This window comes from Bemisia tabaci, unplaced genomic scaffold (genome assembly GCF_918797505.1).
Source record: "Bemisia tabaci unplaced genomic scaffold, PGI_BMITA_v3".
In the NCBI taxonomy this organism is placed as follows: domain Eukaryota; kingdom Metazoa; phylum Arthropoda; class Insecta; order Hemiptera; family Aleyrodidae; genus Bemisia; species Bemisia tabaci.
Genome location: NW_027311760.1, coordinates 120,897 through 143,657, shown reverse-complemented (window position 1 = coordinate 143,657; position 22,761 = coordinate 120,897). Strand labels below are relative to the sequence as shown.

General features: G+C 37.7%; 3 protein-coding genes across 5 annotated transcripts; 1 reads left to right on the top strand and 2 right to left on the bottom strand.

Annotated features, from left to right (window-relative positions):
• Positions 1-134: 134 nt before the first annotated feature.
• LOC109044721 (uncharacterized) lies at positions 135-14,940 on the bottom strand. 2 transcript variants are annotated; one of them, XM_019062563.2, is made up of 5 exons: positions 14,814-14,940; positions 12,707-12,871; positions 10,934-10,999; positions 9,911-10,114; positions 135-2,024 (listed from the first exon to the last, which is right to left on the bottom strand). In XM_019062563.2, the coding sequence occupies exons 2-5, from the start codon at positions 12,801-12,803 to the stop codon at positions 277-279; spliced, it is 2,115 nt and encodes a 704-aa protein (XP_018918108.2). In that variant the 5' UTR covers positions 12,804-12,871; positions 14,814-14,940; the 3' UTR covers positions 135-276. The 2 variants fall into 2 exon arrangements, with proteins under 2 accessions (XP_018918108.2, XP_018918107.2); XM_019062562.2 differs by having other exon boundaries at positions 14,436-14,887.
• On the bottom strand, positions 2,914-5,602 carry LOC140225871 (uncharacterized). The gene has a single exon (XM_072305860.1). The coding sequence runs from the start codon at positions 5,156-5,158 to the stop codon at positions 3,545-3,547; it is 1,614 nt and encodes a 537-aa protein (XP_072161961.1). The 5' UTR covers positions 5,159-5,602; the 3' UTR covers positions 2,914-3,544.
• Positions 14,941-14,989: 49 nt separating the features above from the next.
• LOC140225874 (uncharacterized) lies at positions 14,990-22,667 on the top strand. 2 transcript variants are annotated; one of them, XM_072305863.1, is made up of 3 exons: positions 15,007-15,461; positions 20,181-20,279; positions 22,539-22,667. In XM_072305863.1, exons 1-3 carry the CDS (start codon positions 15,092-15,094, stop codon positions 22,592-22,594), a joined length of 525 nt encoding a protein of 174 aa, XP_072161964.1. In that variant the 5' UTR covers positions 15,007-15,091; the 3' UTR covers positions 22,595-22,667. The 2 variants fall into 2 exon arrangements, with proteins under 2 accessions (XP_072161965.1, XP_072161964.1); XM_072305864.1 differs by lacking the exon at positions 20,181-20,279 and having other exon boundaries at positions 14,990-15,461.
• Positions 22,668-22,761: the final 94 nt, after the last annotated feature.

Genomic DNA, 22,761 nt, shown 5'->3' with positions numbered 1-22,761 from the left:
AAAATAAATGGATGATCAAATTTTTATCATCATTTAGGGTAAAGCCCAGAATTATTCAATTCTATCTCAAGGGATGAATTTACCCCCAATTTATCAAAGAAAAAAAAGAAGTCTTGCTTACATTTTTGAGTGAAAAAAAAAAAAAAAAAAAAAAAAAAAAAAAATTCTACAGTTAAACTCGTCTGTACCACTGAAGTAAAGAGATCCTAGCCCTTACAGATTGTTTACATTTGCACTTAAAATTAGTGCAGTGATCAGTTTCGAATCCGGCACAATTCAGGATGGAAGGGATTTCTTGTGGTGAATGTTAAGTAAATGCATTTTGAGGACCCACCTCCTTTTGAATTTTTGGGAGCAAAGTTTGCAAGCGAAAGGTCTTTCATCAGAATGAACTCGGAGGTGAGAATCGAGATGGTGTTCCGATTCAGCTCGAAAACTACATTCGCCACAAGAGAAAGGTCTTTCTTTTTTATGCATTTTTTGAACATGCGATTGAAGACAAAATTTTTGTGAGAATTTTTCTGAACAGTACTTACAAGACATGACAGATCTATCAGTGTGATAATTTTGAACGTGAGATTTTAGACCTGATTCTCCTTTAAAACAAGCAGAACATTGATTGCAGGTGAATGGTTTCTCAACAGAGTGAGTTGATCGGTGATACTTCAGAGAGGACTTAGTTCTGAGACGTGCATCACAGATATCACACTTAAAAGGCCTTTTATTCGAGTGAGATTTAAGATGAGTCCAGAGGGGTCCTTTACCTTTGAACCGTTTACCGCACTTATGGCAAGAATAGGGTCTTTCATCAGAATGTGATCTCAAGTGAGTTATGAGGACATCTCTCCTAATGAATTTTGCATCGCAATGCGCACATTCCAAAAGTCTCTTATTGGCGTGACTTTGTAAATGAAGTAGAAGACCTTTTTTATCTTTAAACTTTGCGGAACACTTTTCACAAGTATAAAGTTCATTGGCGGAAAAGGTTTTTAACGTACTTTTTAATTGTCTTTTGTTTTTATGTTGAGAAGAATGAGTAAGAGGAATGAGATTACTACCTGAGCCACGACAACTCAAATTTTTTTTAGAATCTCTTTTTTTACGGGAGTTAAAACTCTCGTTACAAGTATCTGTCATTTGATGAGCATGAAGTCGTTGAAAATGATTCCGAAGACTTTCTTTGCATCGAAATCGTAGAGAACAAACTCTACAAGCAAAGGGTTTCTCATCAGAATGAGTCTTTAAATGGTGCTGCAGAAATTTTTCTAATCTGAACCCTCTTGCACACACTTTACAAGAGTATGGTCTTTCAAGTGAGTGCGTTTTGATATGAGATAAAAGGTTACTCCTTGCGGCGAATCGCAATGGGCAGAGTTTACAAGCGTGGGGTCTTTTATCAGAGTGAATTCCACTTGATAAATGAAAAGCAACACAATCTTTAGTTTTAAAGGAAGCTTCACACAATGTACACTTATAAGGTCTTACATCAGAATGAGTTACATATAAATGATGTTTGAGAATACTCTTTGTTTTGAACCTCTTTGGACAGAGTTTACAGGAAAAGGGTCTCTCATCTGAGTGAATATTCCGGAAATGACCTTTTAGATTTGAAATGTTTTTCAACTGTCTCCCACACAAGTCACAACGATAATGACCGTTTTTGAGAACGGTTCCAGAGGGTATTTTGATGCTTCTCTCAATTACAGGAATCTCTGATTTGATAAGGGTCCCTTCCAAATTGTAGATGACCGGTTCTTTTTCTTTCAGAGAAGCCTTCAAAGTCTTCGAAGCCAGGTCATCACTTGATCCAAACTGATTCTGATATGAGGAATCAATATTTTCATTGATAGAGACTTCTGTTTCATTCTCGGCTTCTACAATTGGCTGGGTGGCACTACTTTCCATTGTAAGCAAATTCTTCAATTTCTTTTCCACAACATCGAGCGAAGATTTTGAATGATCATCGCAGATGCTGTAGGAGCTGGTTCCAATTGAAATTTTTTGACGAGAGTTCATCACAAAATCTAGACAAGACAAATAAAAGAAGTAAAACCTCTTAATACTTTTATGCTCATCATAACACTGAAAAAAAAATCACAGGTCCTAGGATGAAGATTACCTGTTAACAAACCAGAAATGTTGCACTCAGTACTTTTGGCTGCTTGTTCAAGAAAGCTCGGCTTAAAGTCAACTCCAAGTTTCCCTAGTAGCACAGTACAACGAAAACATCGACTTTAAATTCGACCCCCAAACGCCACATATGCCTGTCTTCCCAGAGGTTATCAGGCAACTGACACCGCAACATCTCTTCGTCAACGCCCTGCCGCCAACCCTTTACGGGCTGTCCCCGTCGCCTCTTCCCAGGTGGTACCCAATCCAAAACTTGTTTGGGCAACCTCTCCTCCGACATTAACAAAGTCATTTATAATATAAAGAAAACACATGTTTCCTTGTGCGGGTCGCCAAAAAGAAAAATTTTATTCGCTTGAAATAATCGATAAAATTTTAGAAAAATACCAGTCGTGCACAGTAAGCTGCAATTGCAATTTTAGGGATACTGCAGGGTGCGCAAAAAATATTTGGATCCAAAAACTTATTAGCACGCCGTAAAGTACCTAGTGCTCTAGGTGTGTTAAAACCCCTTCATTGAGAGAGCCCTTGTCGATTTCTACCGTGCTTAAAAAGTGTAATAGATTTGGTACAACAGCTGAAATAATGTGAAGTCCTGACACAAGTTGTAAAAGCGGCACCTGAAGACTTTTTCCTTTCAAAGCTTGCTTCAGCAATCATTCGTTTCAAAACAAGATCCAATTGCCCCCCCCCCCCTCCCACCCGGTGCACTTTTGAAATTAGAGAGTCTGTTTTTTGACTCACTCCGGACAGTCTACTTAAAAACACATCGAATGAGCATTTTTGAGGAGGCTTCAAAGATTATTCTTTTTATTGAAACCTCAGACCAATCACAACAGAGATATTTTTACATTTCAAGATATTTCATTAAAAAAAAAATTCTGGAGTGATTCTGTAATCTGCTGCAGAAACTTCAGGTTTAATGTGAGTCATCACCTTTCAGATGGCTAGTGTTCTTCCTTTTCATCAAGGACTTACAATGACTACTAGAGGAACCCTTATTGCAAACTAATATGACGATGAGGATTCAACATTTTCATTGAGGGCCCTGTTCATTATCTTTTCAGCCTCTGGGACTGGTTAATTAATGCACCCCTCTATTCTTAGCAGTTTCCTTGCTCTCCGTTCAGTTAAAGTATGCGATTATTTAGAATGACTGTTTCAAAACTTACAGGCGCTGGTTTCAGTTGAAATTTCCAGGCTGGTAACAGTAACAAAATTGAAATAAGGCGAAGAAATCAAGTAAATTCTTATGGTATTTTCGGGTTGGTCACAATATTGAAAGGTAATTACGAGTTCTGAGCTGTTGCAGCACTCAAAGCGTGTTTACATTGTTGCAGTAACATTATGATCTACATTAAGCAGGTCTTAAAACAACCGACCCTCCTGAAATTCTGCAAATTAAGGTACTATTTCAGAATGTGGTAGGAATTTTATGGTGAACCTTTAGTGCATGATTTTTGAGGAGCCACCTCCTTTTGAATTTTCGGGAGCAAAGTTTGCAAGCAAAGGGTGCATCAGAATGAACTCGAAGGTGAGAATTGAGATCGTGTTCCGATTCAGCTCGAAAACTACATTTGCCACAAGAGAAAGGTCTTTCTTTTTTATGCATTTTTTGAACATGCGTTTGAAGACAAAATTTTTGTGAGAATTTTTCTGAACAGTACTTACAAGATATGACAGGTCTGTTGGTGTGATAATTTTGAACGTGAGATTTTAGACCTGATTCTAGTCTAAAACAAGCAGAACATTGATTGCAGGTGAACGGTTTCTCAACAGAGTGAGTTAATCGGTGATCCCGTAGATTAGAGTTAGTTTTCAAACTGGCATCACAGATATCACACTTGAACGGCCTTTTGTTCGAGTGAGATTTAAGATGAGTGGTGAGGAGTGCCTTATATTTGAACCGTTTATCGCACTCATGGCAAGAATAGGGTCTTTCATCAGAATGTGTTTTCAAGTGAATTATGAAGGCACTTCTCCTAATGAATTTTGCATTGCAATGCGCACATTCAAAACGTCTCTCATTGGCATGACCTTGTAAATGAAGTAGAATACTTTTTTTACTTTTTACCTTTGCAGAGCACACTTCACAAGTATACAATTTCTCACTAGAATGGGTTTCTAAACGTTTTTTTAGAGGGTGCATTTTCATAATTTTTGCTGAACAAATATCAGACAATTCAGAACCATCAGTGATAGGGACTGATTTTGGATGCTTTTTCCTTGCATGTACTCGAAGGTTTTTTTCCGATTTACACCTGTAATGACATTGGTTACAGGCAAAAGGTATTTCAATGGAATGTGTCTTTAAATGGTATCGGAGGTATCCTTTTCTTTTGAATCTTTTTGCACACACTTTACAAGAGTACAGTCTTTCAAGTGAGTGCGTTTGGATATGAGATGAAAGGCTATATTTACGGGCGAATCGCAATGGGCAGAGTTTACGTGCAAAAGGTCTTGTATTGAAGTGAATTCCACTTGAAGAATGACGTTGGATGCATACTTTAAATTTGAAAGATGCTGAGCACAAATGACACTTGAAAGGTCTTTCATCAAAGTGTAATTTTTCATGAGCTTTAAGATGACTCTTTGTTTTGCACTTAAAAGGACAAAATTCGCATGAAAACGGTTTCTCATCAGAATGAACAATGCGTAGATGACCTCTGAGAACTGACTTATTTTTCAACAAAGCTCCACATACGTCACAAAAGAAACGTCCTACTGTAATGTTGTTGCTGCCAGGAACTTCAAGCTTGATGCGAGTTGCTACCAAATTGTGAATGATTGGTTCCTCTTCTATTACAGAGGACTTTTTCGGCGTTGCTGAAGAAATACTGGACACACGATGGTCATGAGATAAGGATTCAACGTTCTGATCAATAGATCTTTCAATGTCGGCAGTGATATTCTTTACTTTGAGTAGTTGATTCCAATCCTGTTTCATCCTGTTGGATATTAACTCTTGGCGATTGATTTTTAAACGGCATGTACTCGGTCTCAATGGGGTTGACTGACTGGAATCCATCAGACAACCTAAACAAGAATAAACCAAGTAAATCTTTTAATGTTTCCGAGCTTGGCTTAAAATAAACAGGAAATTGAGAGTTTCATAAAATTTGACACAAACACTATTCAAGCTCTTGTTTAATCGAACTTAACACAATATCTTTGAATTCGGTTCAGAGTTACATCACTTGCACCACTGGCTACTGTGCTTTGGCTACATTGTGACTTGCGTTGGACGGGTTTTGAAAGTGTTGATCTTCGTAGAACTCCGCAAACAAAGGCACCGTTTCAGATGGCGAGAGGCTTTTCATTGTGAACATTCAGTTTATGAATTTTAGGATGCCATCCCCTCTTGAATCATTGAGGGTGAAGTAGGCCAGTGAGGAGTCTCTCGTTGGAATGAACTTGAAGGTGTTAGCAGAGATCATTTTTCATTCAGCCTGAGAACTGCATTTTCCATGGGAAAAGTATTTTTTCTCCAGCATTGTCTGAACAAGAAATTGAAGACAAAATTTTTGTGTAATTTTTTCAAGACGATATTTACAAGACATGATAGCTCTGTTAGTGTGATACATTCGAAGGTGAGATTTTAGACTCTTTTTCAGTTTAAAACTGACAAAGCATTGATCACAGGTGGATGGTTCCTCAATAGAGAGAATTTTTTTTTTATTGAACAGCGGTACCACTGATCACCAAACTGCTCTCTCACTGGTTGATGCTGATGCTATGACCGATAGTCACCGCTGGTGGATTTTGTAACAGACCACTCTGATTAGTGATTGGAGTACATTGGAAGATTCTCTGGTACAATCTGCTCCGGTGGTAAAACCTTATTTTTTTTATAATTGCCTCCATCATAGCATATTTGAAAGATAGATTGCAAATTCTATTTTATTCACAAACAGCAAGCCTAACATTTTACACTGAGTCGTAACTACTTATTGACCAAAATTTGCCAAGAATGTTTCAAATATATTCTGAACTTTTATATCATTTTTCCAATTCCTGGTTTGAATTTTAACACTGAAAGGTTGGACATTAATGTACTATTCCACATGCTCTCTGTAGGCAATCTTCATCAACCAAATTAAACATAAATTATCTTAGATCTTAAATAATAATGATTTGTGTAAATAAAGGTAATCATTTATTTGGGAGAGGAAGCTTTGAGGGAAATCTTACTTTTAATCTACATTTTGATGGTGTAAGTCGGCAATCACATAACTCGGTTTGCAACGTCGCAGACTTCCTGTGATACTTAATTTTTTAAATGGAAAACTACTCGACAGCAATTCTTAAAAACTGCTACGATTTTTCTCCTCTGTGCAAATAAAATTCTGCATGAACTTCGAGGAATGATGTCAATTTGTTCTCCTTTAAAAAAATAACATGGAGGCGGAGATTTTCAGACACCCCAAACGAGTTATGTGATTGCCGACTTACACCATCAATTTACAGTTTAATTGAATTACTTAGATGAATCCTGAGCCATTGAATTTTTAAGACCTCTGCACTGCTGTGCCAAGGAAAAACGCCGTATGAACCTTCAAGCATTGCCAAGTTGCCTTTCATAAAAAACGAATTTCCTGGTAAACGAAGGAATATTTTTCTTCTAATTTTTTCAGATAATTTTGCTTGCAATTCTACTGGAGAGTCCTGAAAATTTCCAGAGAAAATATGTATAACTTTCCTAAAAAATGAACATTTTATCGAAGGAAATTTGTCAACTCTCGAATGTTCATATGGCGTTCTTCCTTAGCACGGCAGTGCAGGTCACTATCATTTTAGATGAATGGAGGTTCTTGACGATGAACATACTGTACATGACTTTTAAGAATCCATTTTCTTTCCAACCATTGGGAACAAATTTTGCAAGCAAACGGTCTTTCATCAGAATGAATTTGAAGATGATGCTCAAGAATATTTCGAGTTTCTGCATGGAAGTTGCACTCATGACAGATGAAAGGCCTCTCTTTAGTGTGCATCCTTAAGACGTGACATTTAAGCACGCACTTTTTGGTAAATTCAGCAGAACAGTATTTACAAGACATAATAGCCCATTCTGTATGATTTGTTTCAATACATATGAGAATCGAAATTCTTTTTCAATTTAAATCTGACAGAGCACTGATCACAGGTGAAGCATTTAGCGACAGAGTGAGATTTTAGGTGTTTCTTAAGATATCCTTGGCTTTTAAACCGAGCATTACATTTTTCACAATGAAAGGGTCTAAGCTCAGAGTGAGTTTCAGAGAGGTTCATCAAATGCGCCTTAATTTTGAACCTTTCACCGCACACATAACAAGAAAATATCATCAGAATGGAATTTCAAATGAGTTAAGAGTACAGTTCTCCGATTAAATTTGGCTGGACAAAGTGCACACCCAAAAAGTCTTTCGGTAGCATGTCCTTCTGAGTGGATTTGGAGACTTTTCTTATCTTTGTACTTTGCCGAACACAGTTCACAAGTATAAATTTTCTCACTAGAATGAGTTCTTAAATGATTTCTTAAATGACCTATCTTCAAAAATTGTGCAGAACAAATATCGCAGGAAAATTTGTTCTTTCCTAAATTATGATGACTGGAAACCTTTGAAGACTTCTTTGTTTTGGATAAATTAGAGCAATCACCAAGAATGATTGACTTTGAATGCTTCTCTCTATAGTGCTTTCGAAGGTTATTTTTGTACTTAAACTGCGAACAACAGTGGTCACAGGAGAAAGGTCTCTCATCTGAATGAGAAGTTAAATGGGACTGAAGATATCGTTTTCTTGAAAACCCTTTTGCACACACTTTACAAGAGTAAAGTATTTCCTTTGAGTGGATTTTAATATGAGATACAAGGTTACTCTTGTGAGAAAATTTAGCTGTGCAGAGCTTACACGCAAATGGTCTTTCACTCGAGTGAATTCCACTTGAAAAATGATATCTGAGACATCCTTTACTTTTGAAGGTTGCACCACATAACTCACAGTTAAAGGGCCTGTGATCAGAATGGGTTAATTAATGAATTTTGAGAGCACTCTTTGATTTACAAGTATAAGGATAAACTTTACATGAAAATGGCCTTTTGTCAGAGTGAACATTTCGTAAATGACCTCTAAGATTCTGCTCGTTTTTCAACTGAGCTTCACAAAGATTGCAAGGAACATATCCTTTCTTAAGTTTACTCCGAGGATACATAGTCAAACTAGAATCTATATCAGAAAATTTGGGCTTATTATTAAGATGTGATTCCAAATTATCTCGAGTTGAATGTCCATTTCTTACAGATGACTTGCTAGAAACTGCTACAGAAATACTTGATTTATGTTGATCTTTAGATGAAGTCGGCAAATTGTCATTGACAGATTTGCTCATTCCTTTCCTGGCTTTTGAAGTTGGCTTGTTAATGCCCCTTTTCATTTCAAGCAATTTTGCTAATTTCCTGTTTACGTTGTTGAAGGCAGATGTTGAAAAAGTCTTTCGCAGACGATGAGAACTGGTTCCAGTTAAAACTGGCCAACTGATATCCATATCAAAATGTAAATAAACAGGACAAATTGAGGAGACAAATTTTCTCAATACATATTTCTATACTTGCGAGGCCGCCAGAAATTGAAATCACATCTCCTGTCATCAAGATTATAAATTACAACCCTAAAATTTATCGTTGAGTTTGTTTACTACTTATTTTTGAGCATTCTGAGAAAAATTTACGTTTTTTTTTGTTTTTTTTTTTTAATATTTTTCAAGATAGCATGTTTTCTTTTTATTCCTTCATCACATTGACAACACCACTAGCCAGCAGAGACCAGTAGGAGTGACTGGTTGCATGAAGTTACAGAAATGGGCAAAAGAAAGGGAAATTGACTTGCTGAGTAAAGATGGCGGGGAAGACTATTGATTACGTACACATTGATCGCGGCTTCAAAAATGAACTTTTAAAGGGACTCTTTCCTTCAATACACAGAAAGACTTAATTAAAGATGAACAAAATAGATATCTTCCAAAATAATCGAATTCCTTTGGCATTGTTAGTTTTCGAGCAAAATTGGTGTATTCCATTCAACTACAATAATGACAGTAAGTAGCCAAGGTGCGTTAAAAATCAAGAAAACTGGAAATCTCGATACAAAGGGAAAAAGCTCGTAAGAGCACAATTTTCCCTCAAAGAGATATGCTGCTTAGTGCAACACTAGTTTCGACCATCCAGGAAGGCACCTGCAAATTTGTTTTCCAATTAGACCTGAAACATGTCTGTAATTGCCTTCCAGAATGGTCGTAACTAGTGTTGCACCAAACAGCGTATCTCTTTGGGGGAAAATAGTGCTCGAATGAGCTTTTTCTCTCGGTATTGAGATTTCAAGCTATCTAGATTTTTAACGCACATTGGCTACATTTCCAACTTACTGTCTATACAACTTGTGCGTCTACCACAATCAGTTTGTACAATGATGACTCTGATTAGAGTAAACTAGTTGAAAATCAAGAGGCTTAGCTCAATGAAATGAAACATAAAAATAATGATAAAGTTGCTCCTGTAACACACTTTAGCATTCTGCCACACCCAAACGCCACATAAGCCTACCTTCCCAGAGGTTATCAGCACTGACGCATCTCTTGTCAGCCCAGCGCCATCCCTTCACGGGACGTCCCGTCGCCTTTTCCCAAGTGGTACCCAATCCAAAACTTGTGTGACACGTAAAAGTATCTCAGTGTTTGGCTAGATCAAATCAAACATATGAAGGTAAAAATAAAAGACATACAATGAACCTGGTTAATATTTACCTGCATGAAGGTCCACAATATCCACCGGTTCTTCTTTTATCCGTAAGCTTTTTTCAGGTCCACTCTTATCACTAGATGCAGAGGTTTTGATCTTTGATTGAAGACTCTTTAACGATGAAAGATCCAGCCTTTCCAAAATAACGATAGGGAATAGACCCAACTTCTTTTGCGGAGCTTTCTTTTGGTTAGTGCTTTTATTTGAATCTGAAATCAAACCAAAAAATGTGAGAAAGAAGCGACTTATCAAAGAAGAAACTGAAAATGGTCTTCTACAGAGTTTGAAACCGAGCATCAAAAATTCATATCAATCATGTTGGATCAGTCAATGAACAATGATTGTACATTCCAACTTATGAATGCGTAATTAACATTTATTGAGGTGAAATTCAAGCTTACTGTTTTTTGGATCATAATGGGCCAATGGACAAGGTATGGATTAAGGTAAAATGCAACATTTTTACTCTTAACCATGTTGATGGGAAAACAAATTAAACGATGGGAAGTCTAGAAAACAACTCCTACAGAAAATAGAAGTGTTTACAATGCACATTGGCTTATTGTCAAAAATACAGATGAAGACATTATAATCACACATTTACAGACATTTACATAATCTAACTTCCATTTCATCAGTGTTAAAAGTACTTCATTAATGCTTTATTCCTTTAATCCAATATATTTCTTACTGCACAATTTGGCGAGAAATCTTGTCGGTGCTGTTTGAAGCATCAAACGCAGTCGCAGGAAAGTTCTTTTAATGAATACTAATTCTAAATGGCACAATGCTTTAAAATGATGTAAACAAAAATAAATAAATATCTTAGATACTGTATGGTGTAGTTCATAAATGAATAAATTCTGGACACTTCTTCACATTTTCATATTTCATATTTTTCTCTTTTCAAGCAGGTGTTTTGTCTTATGTGAGGCAGTGAGCTGTAGACCATTAACATGGAAAAAAAACCGACTGGATGAGACGGAGTTTCATACAGAAAAAATAATTATTTTCAGATATTTTTTTACCTTGTCTGCAGCGTTGATTCTTTGTTGGCCGAAGAATTTTTGAGTCCATGCTGACGCCTGCGTTGCCTGAGTAAAAATTGATACAATTATTGTGACATCAACTAAGGGGCATAGAGGACGACAAGGCACACGGGAACAGTTTTTGAAAAAATTGAGGTATTCGTAATTTCAACTAAAACTAGTCATAAAATGTATTCTGTGGAAAATTCACTACTAAAATCAGATTTAGGGCATCAAAAAGTGAGTTTGAACTTTCTTCCCACCATTGAGGTTCCATGTAATTTTGAAACTTTAAACAAATATTTCATGAAATAGCAAAAACTTCACTTATGCCCTTTGTCCTCCAAGGCTCTCAATTGTGGTCTGAGAGGAAATTAGAGTCAGAAGAGGAGAACTGGATGAAACTAAAAAACTCAACATGTTCGTCCTAAAATTTTTCCTAGATCTTACGATCATATAAACTAGAAACTTCTTCACCGATTTTAGGATTATGACAGTTTTGAAAAGAGTGACATTTCCTAAAAATTGGGAACTTTAAAAGAAGCAGCATCGAAGCAGCACTAAAATGCACTCTTCTTCAATCTCCTGGATATGGAACGTCATCATCTCCTGCATGAGGGAATGTATCGGGTCTGAGCTGTTTCAGTATTTCTGCTAACATTTAATTTTTTCATGGGAGAATTATTGCCCAAAGTCATATAAAAATTTAATTGCCTTTTTTCTCAAGGGTAAAGACAATTTAATTGAAATCTCAGGTAAATTCATGTGGTGGTTCTGCTCTAAAAAATAAATTATCAGTAAGAATTACTGAAAAAGTAAAATTGAGATACCTACATTCCTCTGTGAGGGAGATGAAAAAATAAGGTGAGCAAGAGAGTTCTTACCATTATCTGAAAATTTCAAGGTAAGGAAAGGTAAATTTTGAAGTATATTGATAGATAAAATACAATTAAAAGTGCCACCTAGGAGACACATTTCCTCAAACAAATTTTATGGAGGAAGCATGAGTACGTTGAATGGTTTCTAATTGACCTCACAGATGATAGAAAGCATGTAATGCTTGCATCACAATCACTACAATCAGTGAATTTAAACTTTTTGCATCGAAAATCAAGGCAGGTCACATCAGTCATTAGAAACATACTCATCATTCTTTCAACTTCAAGGCTACATATAGGATCTGTCGATATTTTCAGCTTAATTGATGCATCATCGATAATCGCTAGTTTAATCGGCCCGGGGATCTAGAGAGAATTACCTTCGGCACCAATGCTTGATTTATTTGTTCATTTTACACCAGGCGATATTAGATAAGTAGTTGAATGGAGTGATAAGCTTGTCGCAATAGTTGAAACCATGTTCAACTTCCCCCAAAAAATTAGCAAAGTATTCAATTGGGTGAGTAAAATCTTTGCATTAGATGAAAAAGATGGTCATAGGGAAGAAAATAATGAGTCAAAATGTAAAGTAAGTTAAACAAAATATGATTTCGATGGTTTCATAGAGAAAACTTACATACTAATAAGGGGGTTACGGAGGGTCTCTCCCAGAAAATTTTCACAAAATAATGTACCTTTCGTAAAATTTTCAAATTTTGAAGCAAAAAAAGTTGGAAAGTGGAATTTGATAATAGATAAATAAAACCGACTTATTATAATAATCTACTGATCATGGAACAAGGAAGGGAGTGCTCATTTGCGATGCAAGTAAAATCCTGATATGTAATGTAAATTTTCACCTTTCAGGTGCACGATGCTAAAGTGTCTCATTTACCTGTCTCTTCATGGTCATCCAGGATAAGTTCATGCTCCAATTTCAGGATTGAGGGTTTCAAATCCATTACTTCTTCCTTTACCATGGTCAGGGTCATAAAATCCGCAGTCAACAGCTATCTCCAGATTGGTAAGGTCATAGACGGAAACCAAGTTATCAAGTCATCTGGGAGCATTAAGAGTAAGTAAACAATGAGTGTAAAAATTTGATATTGATTAAGATTATTCATCCTTGGTTCTCAGTAGGGACAAACTGACATGTAATGTGTTCCATCAAGAAGGCCAAGAACTTTAGCAAATTTTAATTTTCTAGGTAAACTGCTAAAATAAGGACAATAGCTTTGTCGCAAGAGTCTACAGAATCATTCAAAATGTGAAAAATTGTAAAAATCGAAAAAATTGAATTGGGATTTGGCTATGAAAAAACCGTTGCTTTCGATATAGTGATCAGCCTTGATTTCTTGGGATCACATGTGAGGGTTATTGTCATTTTTCTAACTAAAATATGAAAATCTACTGAGATTCGTTACTTAATCAATGCAATATTTTACACGCCAGTTCCACTACACCAAGAATCCAGGACGAGTCTCTGTCAGTGCAGCTCAAAAAAAATAAAAAGAGGATGTTTTCCGCTAAAATTTATTCAATTTCAAGCTCATGAGTACAAATAACTTTTCAAAGGCTCTGTTTTGAGTCAATTTATTCCAGTAAGCTATCATTAAGGTAAGCTTTTATGTAAGCCTATTGTTCATTACAGTACTTAGATCTTTTAGGCAAAGCACCAGTAACAGGGGAACAAATTCAGGAAATGAAAACAGAGAGTGCTGTTCACCTCAAACTAACACTCTATTATCAGGCGCTCGACAATTCAAGTCATGGCTGTAGATCAAAACGTCCTTTAAAATACAAACCAAGTACCTAGGTATATGATTTTCTTGAGCTTCTGAAATTCCAAGTAGTACCTAAGTAGATACTTAGGACGATTCGATGGACGCCATATTTTGTGTCAGAACGACATGCGATATATCGCATCGATTGGTCCCATATTTTTAGCTAATCGTCTTTTTTCTCATATTTTGAGATGGCAATTCTGTTGCCAGGAGGCTAAAGAATTCACATATCAATTTTGACAACCAAATTCAATGTATTAAAGGCGTGGTTTTTTCAGAGGAAAAATATCGCATTCGAGTGCAGTGTCGATATCGGTGTCGAATGCGACATTTTTCCTCTAAAAAACCACGCCCTTAATACGTTGAATTTGTTTGTGAAAATTGGTAAGTAAATTCTTTAGTCTCCCGGCAAAAAAATTGCGATTTCAAAATTCGAGAAAAATGACGAGTACGTAGCTGAAAAAATGGAACCAATCAGTGCGATATACTGCATGGCGTTCCAACACAAAATAAGGCGTCTATCAAATCACCTGAAACATGATTACATACCCATGGCTAAGTCAAAAAAATACATAAAAAATTTCTATTGAGATTTTCTACGTATTTTTCATTCATATTCTTAAAAAAGTAATAATAAAAAAAATAAAAATAAAAATTCACGCCAAGTTGCAAAAAGACATTTTACTTACTCTTCTTCACAGAAAGTAAATAATCGGAGTTTTTCAAATATTGCAACCTAGTCATCAATAATTATAATTTCATGATCAATGCAATGTTTGGATCAGCTTTCTATGAAGAAAAAAGGAGAAAATAAAAAGATATATAGTTTGTTATACTTACCGAAAAATGAAAATGTATGATGTAGAGTGCAACACATAGAGTGTAATGCTAACTTCCTCCCATTGCAACGATTGAAAGACTTTTAAGTTCGAGCGCTGGAGTCTGGCTCAATCTGGCAAGCTGCGTGAAATGAGTCGAGAGTCGCAGCATGTGGTTTCAGTTACACACAGCAAGGAAAATATTTGCAGATGCCAGCAAAACATAGGCACCATTTAATGAGGATATCAGCATATTCATGTGCTCCAAAGAACACCCCAATGCCAGGAAGCTAGATGAATACGTACCTACATTAAAACACACTGTCTGACAGTGACTGATAATCGTTTCCTGACCAAACCAAAACCTGAATAGGAATACTGGGAATGAAGATGTACTTACAGTTAATTAAGATTAAAGTTGAGATAATTGTATAACTCTAATGCTCTTCTAACTCGTTATCTCACTCAAAAAAGAACGAGGTTATCTTATTTATTTATTGTGAAACGACATATCTGCTCGCGCCGCGCCCCCGGCATGCCACAGCCGGCAAGTTTCACCGAATTTCATCAAAAACCATAACATGTCACCGACGTCAAACTGGTCATACTCAAACGCCAAACTTACTCCTAATGTAAACAAACAAAGTGCGAGTCTTCTTTCTTGAGTCTTATCAAGCAATGTTTCTGCATTATGCCCTCAAAAGAGTGAAACTTAGGAGTATATGCATTGCTGTTTGTTTGATAAGTTTATTGTGTGTATTTTATCAGTTTAAAGCTTCCCAATTAATTGCTCATGACCACTCATTTCCAACCAATTTGCCAAATGATTTTCCTTCGAGTGTTTCGTTAAGAGGTGTGCATCCCAATTCCCAAAACAAATACCTACCAGATATCCATGGTGCATTCACTTGCCTCGAAAGCGGGGATGTGATTCCATTCCACAAAGTAAATGACGACTACTGTGACTGTATTCATGATGGAAGTGATGAGCCCGGGACAAACGCTTGTGGATTGAATCTTTTCTACTGCCCAGAATCGGGTAATAAAGGTATGAGGCTGTATGCGCATTGTTAGTCATTGCTTCTGTTTCATTTTAGTGGACATCGCTTCCGGTCAAAGGATTAACACTGTTACTCATAGAACATTAGCTACGTTTATACGAGCACTTCACTACAATGTGCAGTTCTATCGGTGCGAGTTAGAGCTCCCGCATCGTATGTTGAGACAAACGTCAATCTCCGATTAGCTCTGAATTCGCACCACTCAACAGGTTAATACATGTAGTCAGGTGGCACCACTGGTGAATGGTGACATAAACAATACTTTGACATTTGTCTCAACATACGATGCCCGAGCTCTATATAACGGATGCAACCCGCAGAAGAAAAAAAGGAGTCAATTCATGTCATTCCACCTGGCCATTCAACCCATTGACTCCGAATTTGACTAAAAAATAAAAAAATTCTGCTTGTCTTGTGAGTAGATGTAAGATTTTGCACAAATTTTTACTTCCCTCGGTCAAAAACCCTCCGAGGAAAGAAATATTAAAGTTTTAAGGCTTTTCTTTTAAATACAATGTTGGCCGTTCAAAATGGAGATGGTCGCTTGGTGGATAAAAACTGTAAAAAAACTCAAAAATCAGCAATCGGAACGGAAGTTTGTAGGGTCATTCCATGCCAAATCAATCGAAAAATGACAGAAGTTCACCACCCGTCTCGGGCTTGCACAATTTTTTTTACTCGCTCTTCAGGTCAAAGTAAGAGAGAGTCGGAATTTTTAGCTCAAAGTACCCGGGAGGTCTTGAGGAAAAATTATAGAAGTTTTAATGATATAACTTTACTGACTGTAAAACTTTACTGAATCTCTTTCTAAGATCATCCAATGTTGCATCTTTTTTATGTCGTTCAACTAACTCAAGTCGTTTGTGAAAGCCTGGAATGGTGTCTTGACTTTAGAAAACTCGAGTTGCGTTGAAATTCTCAAAATCAAAGTTTTTCTCTTAACTCAAACTATGCTCTTAATTTGTCCTCAAACAATAGAAAATCTTTTCAACTATGGATGATGTTGGTTCTATACCTTACCCCATTATGCAAGTATACTGAGAGTACTTATGGTAAAATCTTAAGGGTTTGCGAATCAGGCACCCATTTTTGGATTGTGTAAGAGTCAAGAGTCATATTACCTAGCTTTCAGAAAATTTGTTGCTCCGCTGACTCAGAACGTGTTGAAAGTATGAATACATGTTCATTTACATTCAAACATGCCAAGAATATTTTTCTTTAATTTTTCAAAAAATTTTAAGCACCTCAGGGGTTGGGCTTCTTAGATGCCAGGAGGGGCACTGTCGGGGGTTGGGCTTCATGGATGCTAGGGGGGCAGCCGCGGGGTAGGGCTAGCTTATCCTGATTCTTGTTTTCTCAAGGGTCTTTCTTATGTTTCTTACTAATTCTTATTTTTATGTATATGTACTGTATATATTATTTATAAGGGGTGCTGTAGTTCTTTTAGCCTATATATGTGGTGTAATTATTATCGAAAAAGTTACCAGGTGGGACACCCCTGGGGGTTGGGCGGCTCTGTTGGCAGGGAGGAAGCCTCGGGGGGTTGAGCTTATTGGTTGCCAGGTGGGGCATCCCGGGGGGTTGAGCTTATTGGTTGCCAGGTGGGGCATTCCGGGGGATCAGGCTACATGGATGCCAGGTGGGTCATCCCAGGGCTGCCACAGTCAGGGAATACCGGGAAATGTCAGGGAATTTTAAAAAGTCAGGGAAAACCGGGGAATGTCAGGGAAAATGACGAAAATTACGAAAATGTCAGGGAAAATTTGTTAAATCACCTTCATTTGCTTTCTAGAATGGGTTTGAGATTTTGAACAAGAAATATCTCCTAAAACTATTTTCATTGGACCACTAGACAAGGTACGAATTTAAGCAATCTGATACGTGTTTCCTAACCAGAATTTCACGTAGAATACGATTCGCGCAACGAATATTACTGAAACTAACTCCTAACAAAGATGTCAACGTTTTTATTTTACATTGGTTACGAGGAATTTGAACTGCCCGCTCACAAGAAACTCAAAACTCTACGAGAGTCAAATCGCGCACTACAACGGTTTCAGCAAGCCTCTCAATCGAGCAATGTTCATTTTCCACCATGTGTTTTTCAAACTATAAGTAATTTTCTATAGCTGAGCCAAAGTGTCAAGATTGAGGTAGCCAGATTTTTATATCGCAGATACTGTTAGGATAACGTTTAGCGCGCGATGTGAATCACGTAGAGCACTGAGTTTTCATGAGCGGGTGGTTTGAATTTTCACATCAAGAATCATTAAATATCTTCGTAAGGAGTCCATTTCGGTAATTTTCGTTGTGCGCATCGTGATCTACGTGAAATTCTGGTTAAGAAACATGTATCAGAATGCTGAAATTCGTACCTTGTCTAGTGGTCCATTATACCTTCTTAACCATATTGTTCCTAATTGCAAAATACAGTCTAATTGCCAACACTATTTTAAGAGTGAGGAAAGATTCAAAAACATGAGATTATTTTCAATCAGAGCGCCGCGCCGTGGAAATCCAACGCGGCTTTCATTCGAACGCGCCTTCAATTTGAGTGATACTCTACGCATTGCCGCGGAGTTAGTTTAGATGCATGACCCAACCGAACCCAACTAGAATCGACTCGGCTCATCGCAACGAGGAATAAAATATGCAGCCGTCTCATTTTGGATTTCAAAATTATATCTGGTCATGGGACACAAGTCGTTTTTAAAATTGGTCGGATATATTGTTCCTAATTGCAAAATACAGTCTAATTGCCAACACTATTTTAAGAGTGAGGAAAGATTAAAAAACATGAGATTATTTTCAATCAGAGCGCCGCGCCGTGAAAATCCAACGCGGCTTCCATTCGAACGCGCCTTCAATTTGAGTGATACTCTACGCATTGCCGCGGAGTTAGTTTAGATGCATGACCCAACCGAACCCAACTAAAATCGACTGGGCTCATCACAACGAGGAATAAAATATGCAGCCGTCTCATTTTGGATTTCAAAATTAATATATCAGAATAACAAATAATGTATTAATTTAGATCGAGAATTATCTCATGTTTCGAAACTTTTCCCAATCTTCAAATTGTTTTGACGATTAGACTACAGTTTTCAATTCGGAACTACTATTACCGACTTTGTTTTGAAAACGACGTAAGTTTTAAGTTTCATGAATTTTTGCATCTTTGGTCAGCCACAGAGCTACAATACCTCCCTCCGCATGAGGACCTATACGTCATTTATGAACGGCCCCTCATTCCACAATGGACCACTAGACAGGGTACGAATTTGAGCATTCTGATACATGTTTCTTGACCAAAATTTCACGTAAAACACGGTGCGCACAACGAAAATTACCGATATCAACTCTTTACGAAGATATTTAATGATTCTTGATGCGTAAATTCAAACCACCCGCTCACGAAAACTCAATGCTCTACGTGATTCACATCGCGCGCTAAACGTTATAAGGGCAGTATCTGCGATTTAAAAATCTGGCAACCTCAATTTTGACGCTTTGGCTGAGCTAAAGCAAACTGCTTATAGTTTGAACAACACATGGTGGGAAATGAACATTGCTCGATTGAGAAGCTTGCTGAAACCGTTGTAGTGCACGATTTGACTCACGTAGAGCTTTGAGTTTCTAGTCAGCGGACAGTTCAAATTTCTCGTAACCAATGTGAAATAAAAACGTTAATATCTTCGTTAGGAATTGGTTTCAGTAATTTTCGTTGTGCGAATCGTGCTCTACGTGAAATTCTGACCAGGAAACATGTATCAGATTGCTGAAATTCGTACCTTGTCTAGTGGTCCATTCTACATTATTCCCGCAGAATAAGTGCCCTAAATTTTCATTTCGTCGCACCGAAAAAAAACTCCGGCCGTGGACGCCGTACGCAGACATACCGTCTGCGTTCCGGGCCGAGAGGCCGAAAGTTCCGGGCGTACCACCCGGAGCAATCGAAGCTACGGCTCCAGCACCTGGAAATTTCGGCCTCTGAGCCTCGAACGAACGGCATGTCTTTATAGCCCGTGACTTTTTTTTTGCAGTGCGATTCTTTGTAAAGAGAAACTAACGTAGCGCCGCTTTCTTAACCGCGCTGCCATGATAGCGAAGAGAGCCGTAAGTGCCGTGCTTAGGAAGAACGCCGAGAGTTGCCAAATTTCCTTCAATAAAATGTTTATTTTTTAGGAACGTATTGAATATTTTTCCTTGACATTTTCAGGGACTTTAGTTTGAACTAAAGTGAACTAAATTATCTGAAAAATCGGGAGGCAACTATTCATAAAACCATGAAATTCGCGTTTTATCAAAGGAAATGTGGCAACGCCTGAAGGCTCATACGGTATTCTTCCTTAGCACAGCAGGACAGTTATCAGTACCATGGATGAACCTCTTGGAAGCCCCTAGTTAATGCGGAAGCTGGACGCTATAGAGCTCATCGATTGTGAAACTACCAAACCACGTATCTCGGTTTGCGACGTCGCAGACTTCGTGTCATACTTTATCTTTTAAATGAAAAACTACTTAATGTCCAGTCTTGAGAATTTCTGTGATTTTTCCTCTTCGTGCGAAGAAAATTCTGTGAAAATTTCAAGGAATGATATTGATTTGGTCTATTTAAAAAAAATAAAATGTGAGCGTAGATTTTTAAACACCGCAAACGAGATACGTGGTTTGGTAATTTGACCGTCGTCATGTTTTTTCTGCAGGTAAATTTATTGTGGCGAGCAGAGTGAATGATGGGATTTGTGATTGCTGTGATGGCTCAGATGAATACCTAGGGACGAAGCCTCCTATGATCATAGCAGGTCAGTTTAAAAAATTTCTTAACAAATCATGCGTAATTTTGCCTAACATTTTAAGGAAACTGACCCTACTGAGGCATAGAGAAAAAAAAGGACTTGTTTGCATTTCGGCCGTCTTGGAATTTTTTTGATGACGTAGGTCGGCACAACGACTTTTATCATCGGTTTTCTTGGAAATGGTGTAATTTTTGGGGAAAAGTCATGCTTTAAAAAGTGCTTGAAATTATATATGCATAATGAGTTGATTTAAGCCAAAAAATGGAATATTATGGTCCGTTTTTTCATACTTCGAATTCCGGATGTCGCCGGCCAGGTTGTACCGACCTACATCTTAGGGTAAACAAACCTCAATATGCAAACACCTCCTTTTTTTCTCTATGCTATTGAGGTGTCAGAAACAGTCTCAACTCACCCAATGAGGTTGTTGCACGAGTGAGGGATTTGAGAGTAAAAAATACGTAGCCATAGAACATTTCGCGACAAAATTAATGGTAACGTTCAATAAGTCAAAAATCGAGTCGTAAAGCCCGAAAAAGCTCGCTGAAGTTCCATCAAATTCAAGTTGGAAATAAGTGATTTTCATTGCCTGATGTGAAGTTGGTCCAACTACGCGGCATGCCGTGTGAGAGTATCTCCTCGCCGTCATTACCCAAATCTTGACCGCGTGTTTAACCGGTGGAGGTTAGGTTAAGCTCAACTCATATCAGTACGTAGTAGTTTAGACAGCAAAAACCCGTGGCCGTGCGCTATGACGTCAGAGTCACGCGATTTCGAGACGCGAGAAGGAACCCCGTTTCAAATCGTTTCTGAACTTTCGGGGCTTTCAATTGAGCATAGGGGAGAATTTCATGAGCGCCGCCGCCCGCGGCGCACTTTGGTCCGAAACTCAAGAATAGGAAGAAATAAGTCGGATAATGACTGAAAGATCGCGAAAGTTTCGTAACTGATGTTTTTTTAAGTCTCTAATTTCGAATTTGATGTCAAATTGCCTACATTTTAACAATCTGAACTATTATTAACTGTGAGCAAGTTTATGGCACGCTGCGGCGCGGCGTGCTGCCGCTGCCAGCTCGAAATGCATACACTGACGCCTACAAACCTAACTGGATACTTCATGCATTGCGCAATGCGTGAAGTAGCCCTTTAGGTTTGTAGGCGTCAGTGCGCGTCTCGCGCCGGCCGGCAGCACACTGCGACTGCGGCGCCCCCGACGCGGCTGGGTGGTGAACGATTTCTTGCGGGGAGAGCTCCCTGGCGGAGAAAATCGTAAATTTTCGTTTTTTATTATTATTATTATTTTAATTTTCGACTTTTAAAATTACACACTAGTCGTGTGAAGTAATAAGTGAACTCTCAACGCCAGATGAATAAAGGCAGATCGCCATGCGCGCTGCGGACGGCGTAGGGCGGCTCATGAAATTGGATTGCATTTTGCAAAAAGGAACCACTAGCATTGCAATGATGCTAAGATTGTGCAACTTCATCTTTTGCAATAAAATTGCGGAAATCGTGAAAAACTATGAAAGTTAGATGGTAATTTTTCTCGTAAATTTACAGTTTTTAGCGAGTAAAATAGAAACTATTAATGAATAATCGGGTTTTTCCTCTAAAACAAAAGAAGTTGCACAATCTTAGCAACATTGCAATGCCAGTGGTTCCTTTTCGCAAAATGCAATCCATTTCTCCCCTAAGCTCTGTCGCGGGGCTGTTTCTCCAAGTTCCGATCATCAAAATATTTTTTCTCGACGCACTGTGGATCGAGGCAGTAGGGGAGGTCGGACAAAAATTTGAAACTTTAAACGCCTATAACTCCGTTCCTACAAAATTTTGAGGCTCTAAGTGTGGTTCCATTGGTTTTCTCGTGAAACTCTCTTCCAGAAGCACCTCTCAAAATTTAAAATGTGACGAAATTGACACCAAAATTTGCATTTTTAGTAAAAAATTTCATGTCCGACCTGTCTAATTGACTCGATCCACTGTGCGAAGAGGAGCCAAGATACTATTTTAAGCCACGTCAGCCATCTTGAATGTCTGCACATTGAAATTTGTCCAAAAACCAGTCACTAAGCCGTGAACGAATATGGACTTGTAAATTGTATTATACCTACTTTCATATCCATTTTTAAAAATTTACCAGAAAAATTGAATTTTGTTTCTTAGCCCTCGGACCATTCATTTATACAGAAACATTTCTGAATCTTGATTCTCCCTCTTGCCCGTGACTCACACTCAATTCTGATCTTTCATTTTTCTTTGTTTCAGCTGATGTTCAAAAGAAGTTAGGCCGTTACCTAAGTCCCTGTATTGATAGATGTTAGGTAAATGAGTTTTATAAATATTTTTTCAGAATTGTTATTTTATTTTTTGTGAAAAAAAGTTTTTTAATCTTTACATCCCCTTATTCTTTCCCGATCAGTTTACACTTTCGTATTTGTCCATTTCTTAAAACAATGCATTGGTAACACCCAAGATACAAGCAAGAAAA

Bases quoted from the DNA above. Each gene is read 5' to 3' on its own strand.
- LOC140225871 (XM_072305860.1), bottom strand. From the start codon at position 5,158: ATGGATTCCAGTCAGTCAACCCCATTGAGACCGAGTACATGCCGTTTA.
- LOC109044721 (XM_019062563.2), bottom strand. From the start codon at position 12,803: ATGACCCTGACCATGGTAAAGGAAGAAGTAATGGATTTGAAACCCTCA. The intron at 11,000-12,706 runs GTAAATGAGACA...ATTTTTACTCAG, and splicing joins GGATGACCATGAAGAGACAG to GCAACGCAGGCGTCAGCATG. The intron at 10,115-10,933 runs GTAAAAAAATAT...GTTTGATTTCAG, and splicing joins GAATCAACGCTGCAGACAAG to ATTCAAATAAAAGCACTAAC.
- LOC140225874 (XM_072305863.1), top strand. From the start codon at position 15,092: ATGTTTCTGCATTATGCCCTCAAAAGAGTGAAACTTAGGAGTATATGC. The intron at 15,462-20,180 runs GTATGAGGCTGT...TTTTTTCTGCAG, and splicing joins CCCAGAATCGGGTAATAAAG to GTAAATTTATTGTGGCGAGC. The intron at 20,280-22,538 runs GTCAGTTTAAAA...TCTTTGTTTCAG, and splicing joins GCCTCCTATGATCATAGCAG to CTGATGTTCAAAAGAAGTTA.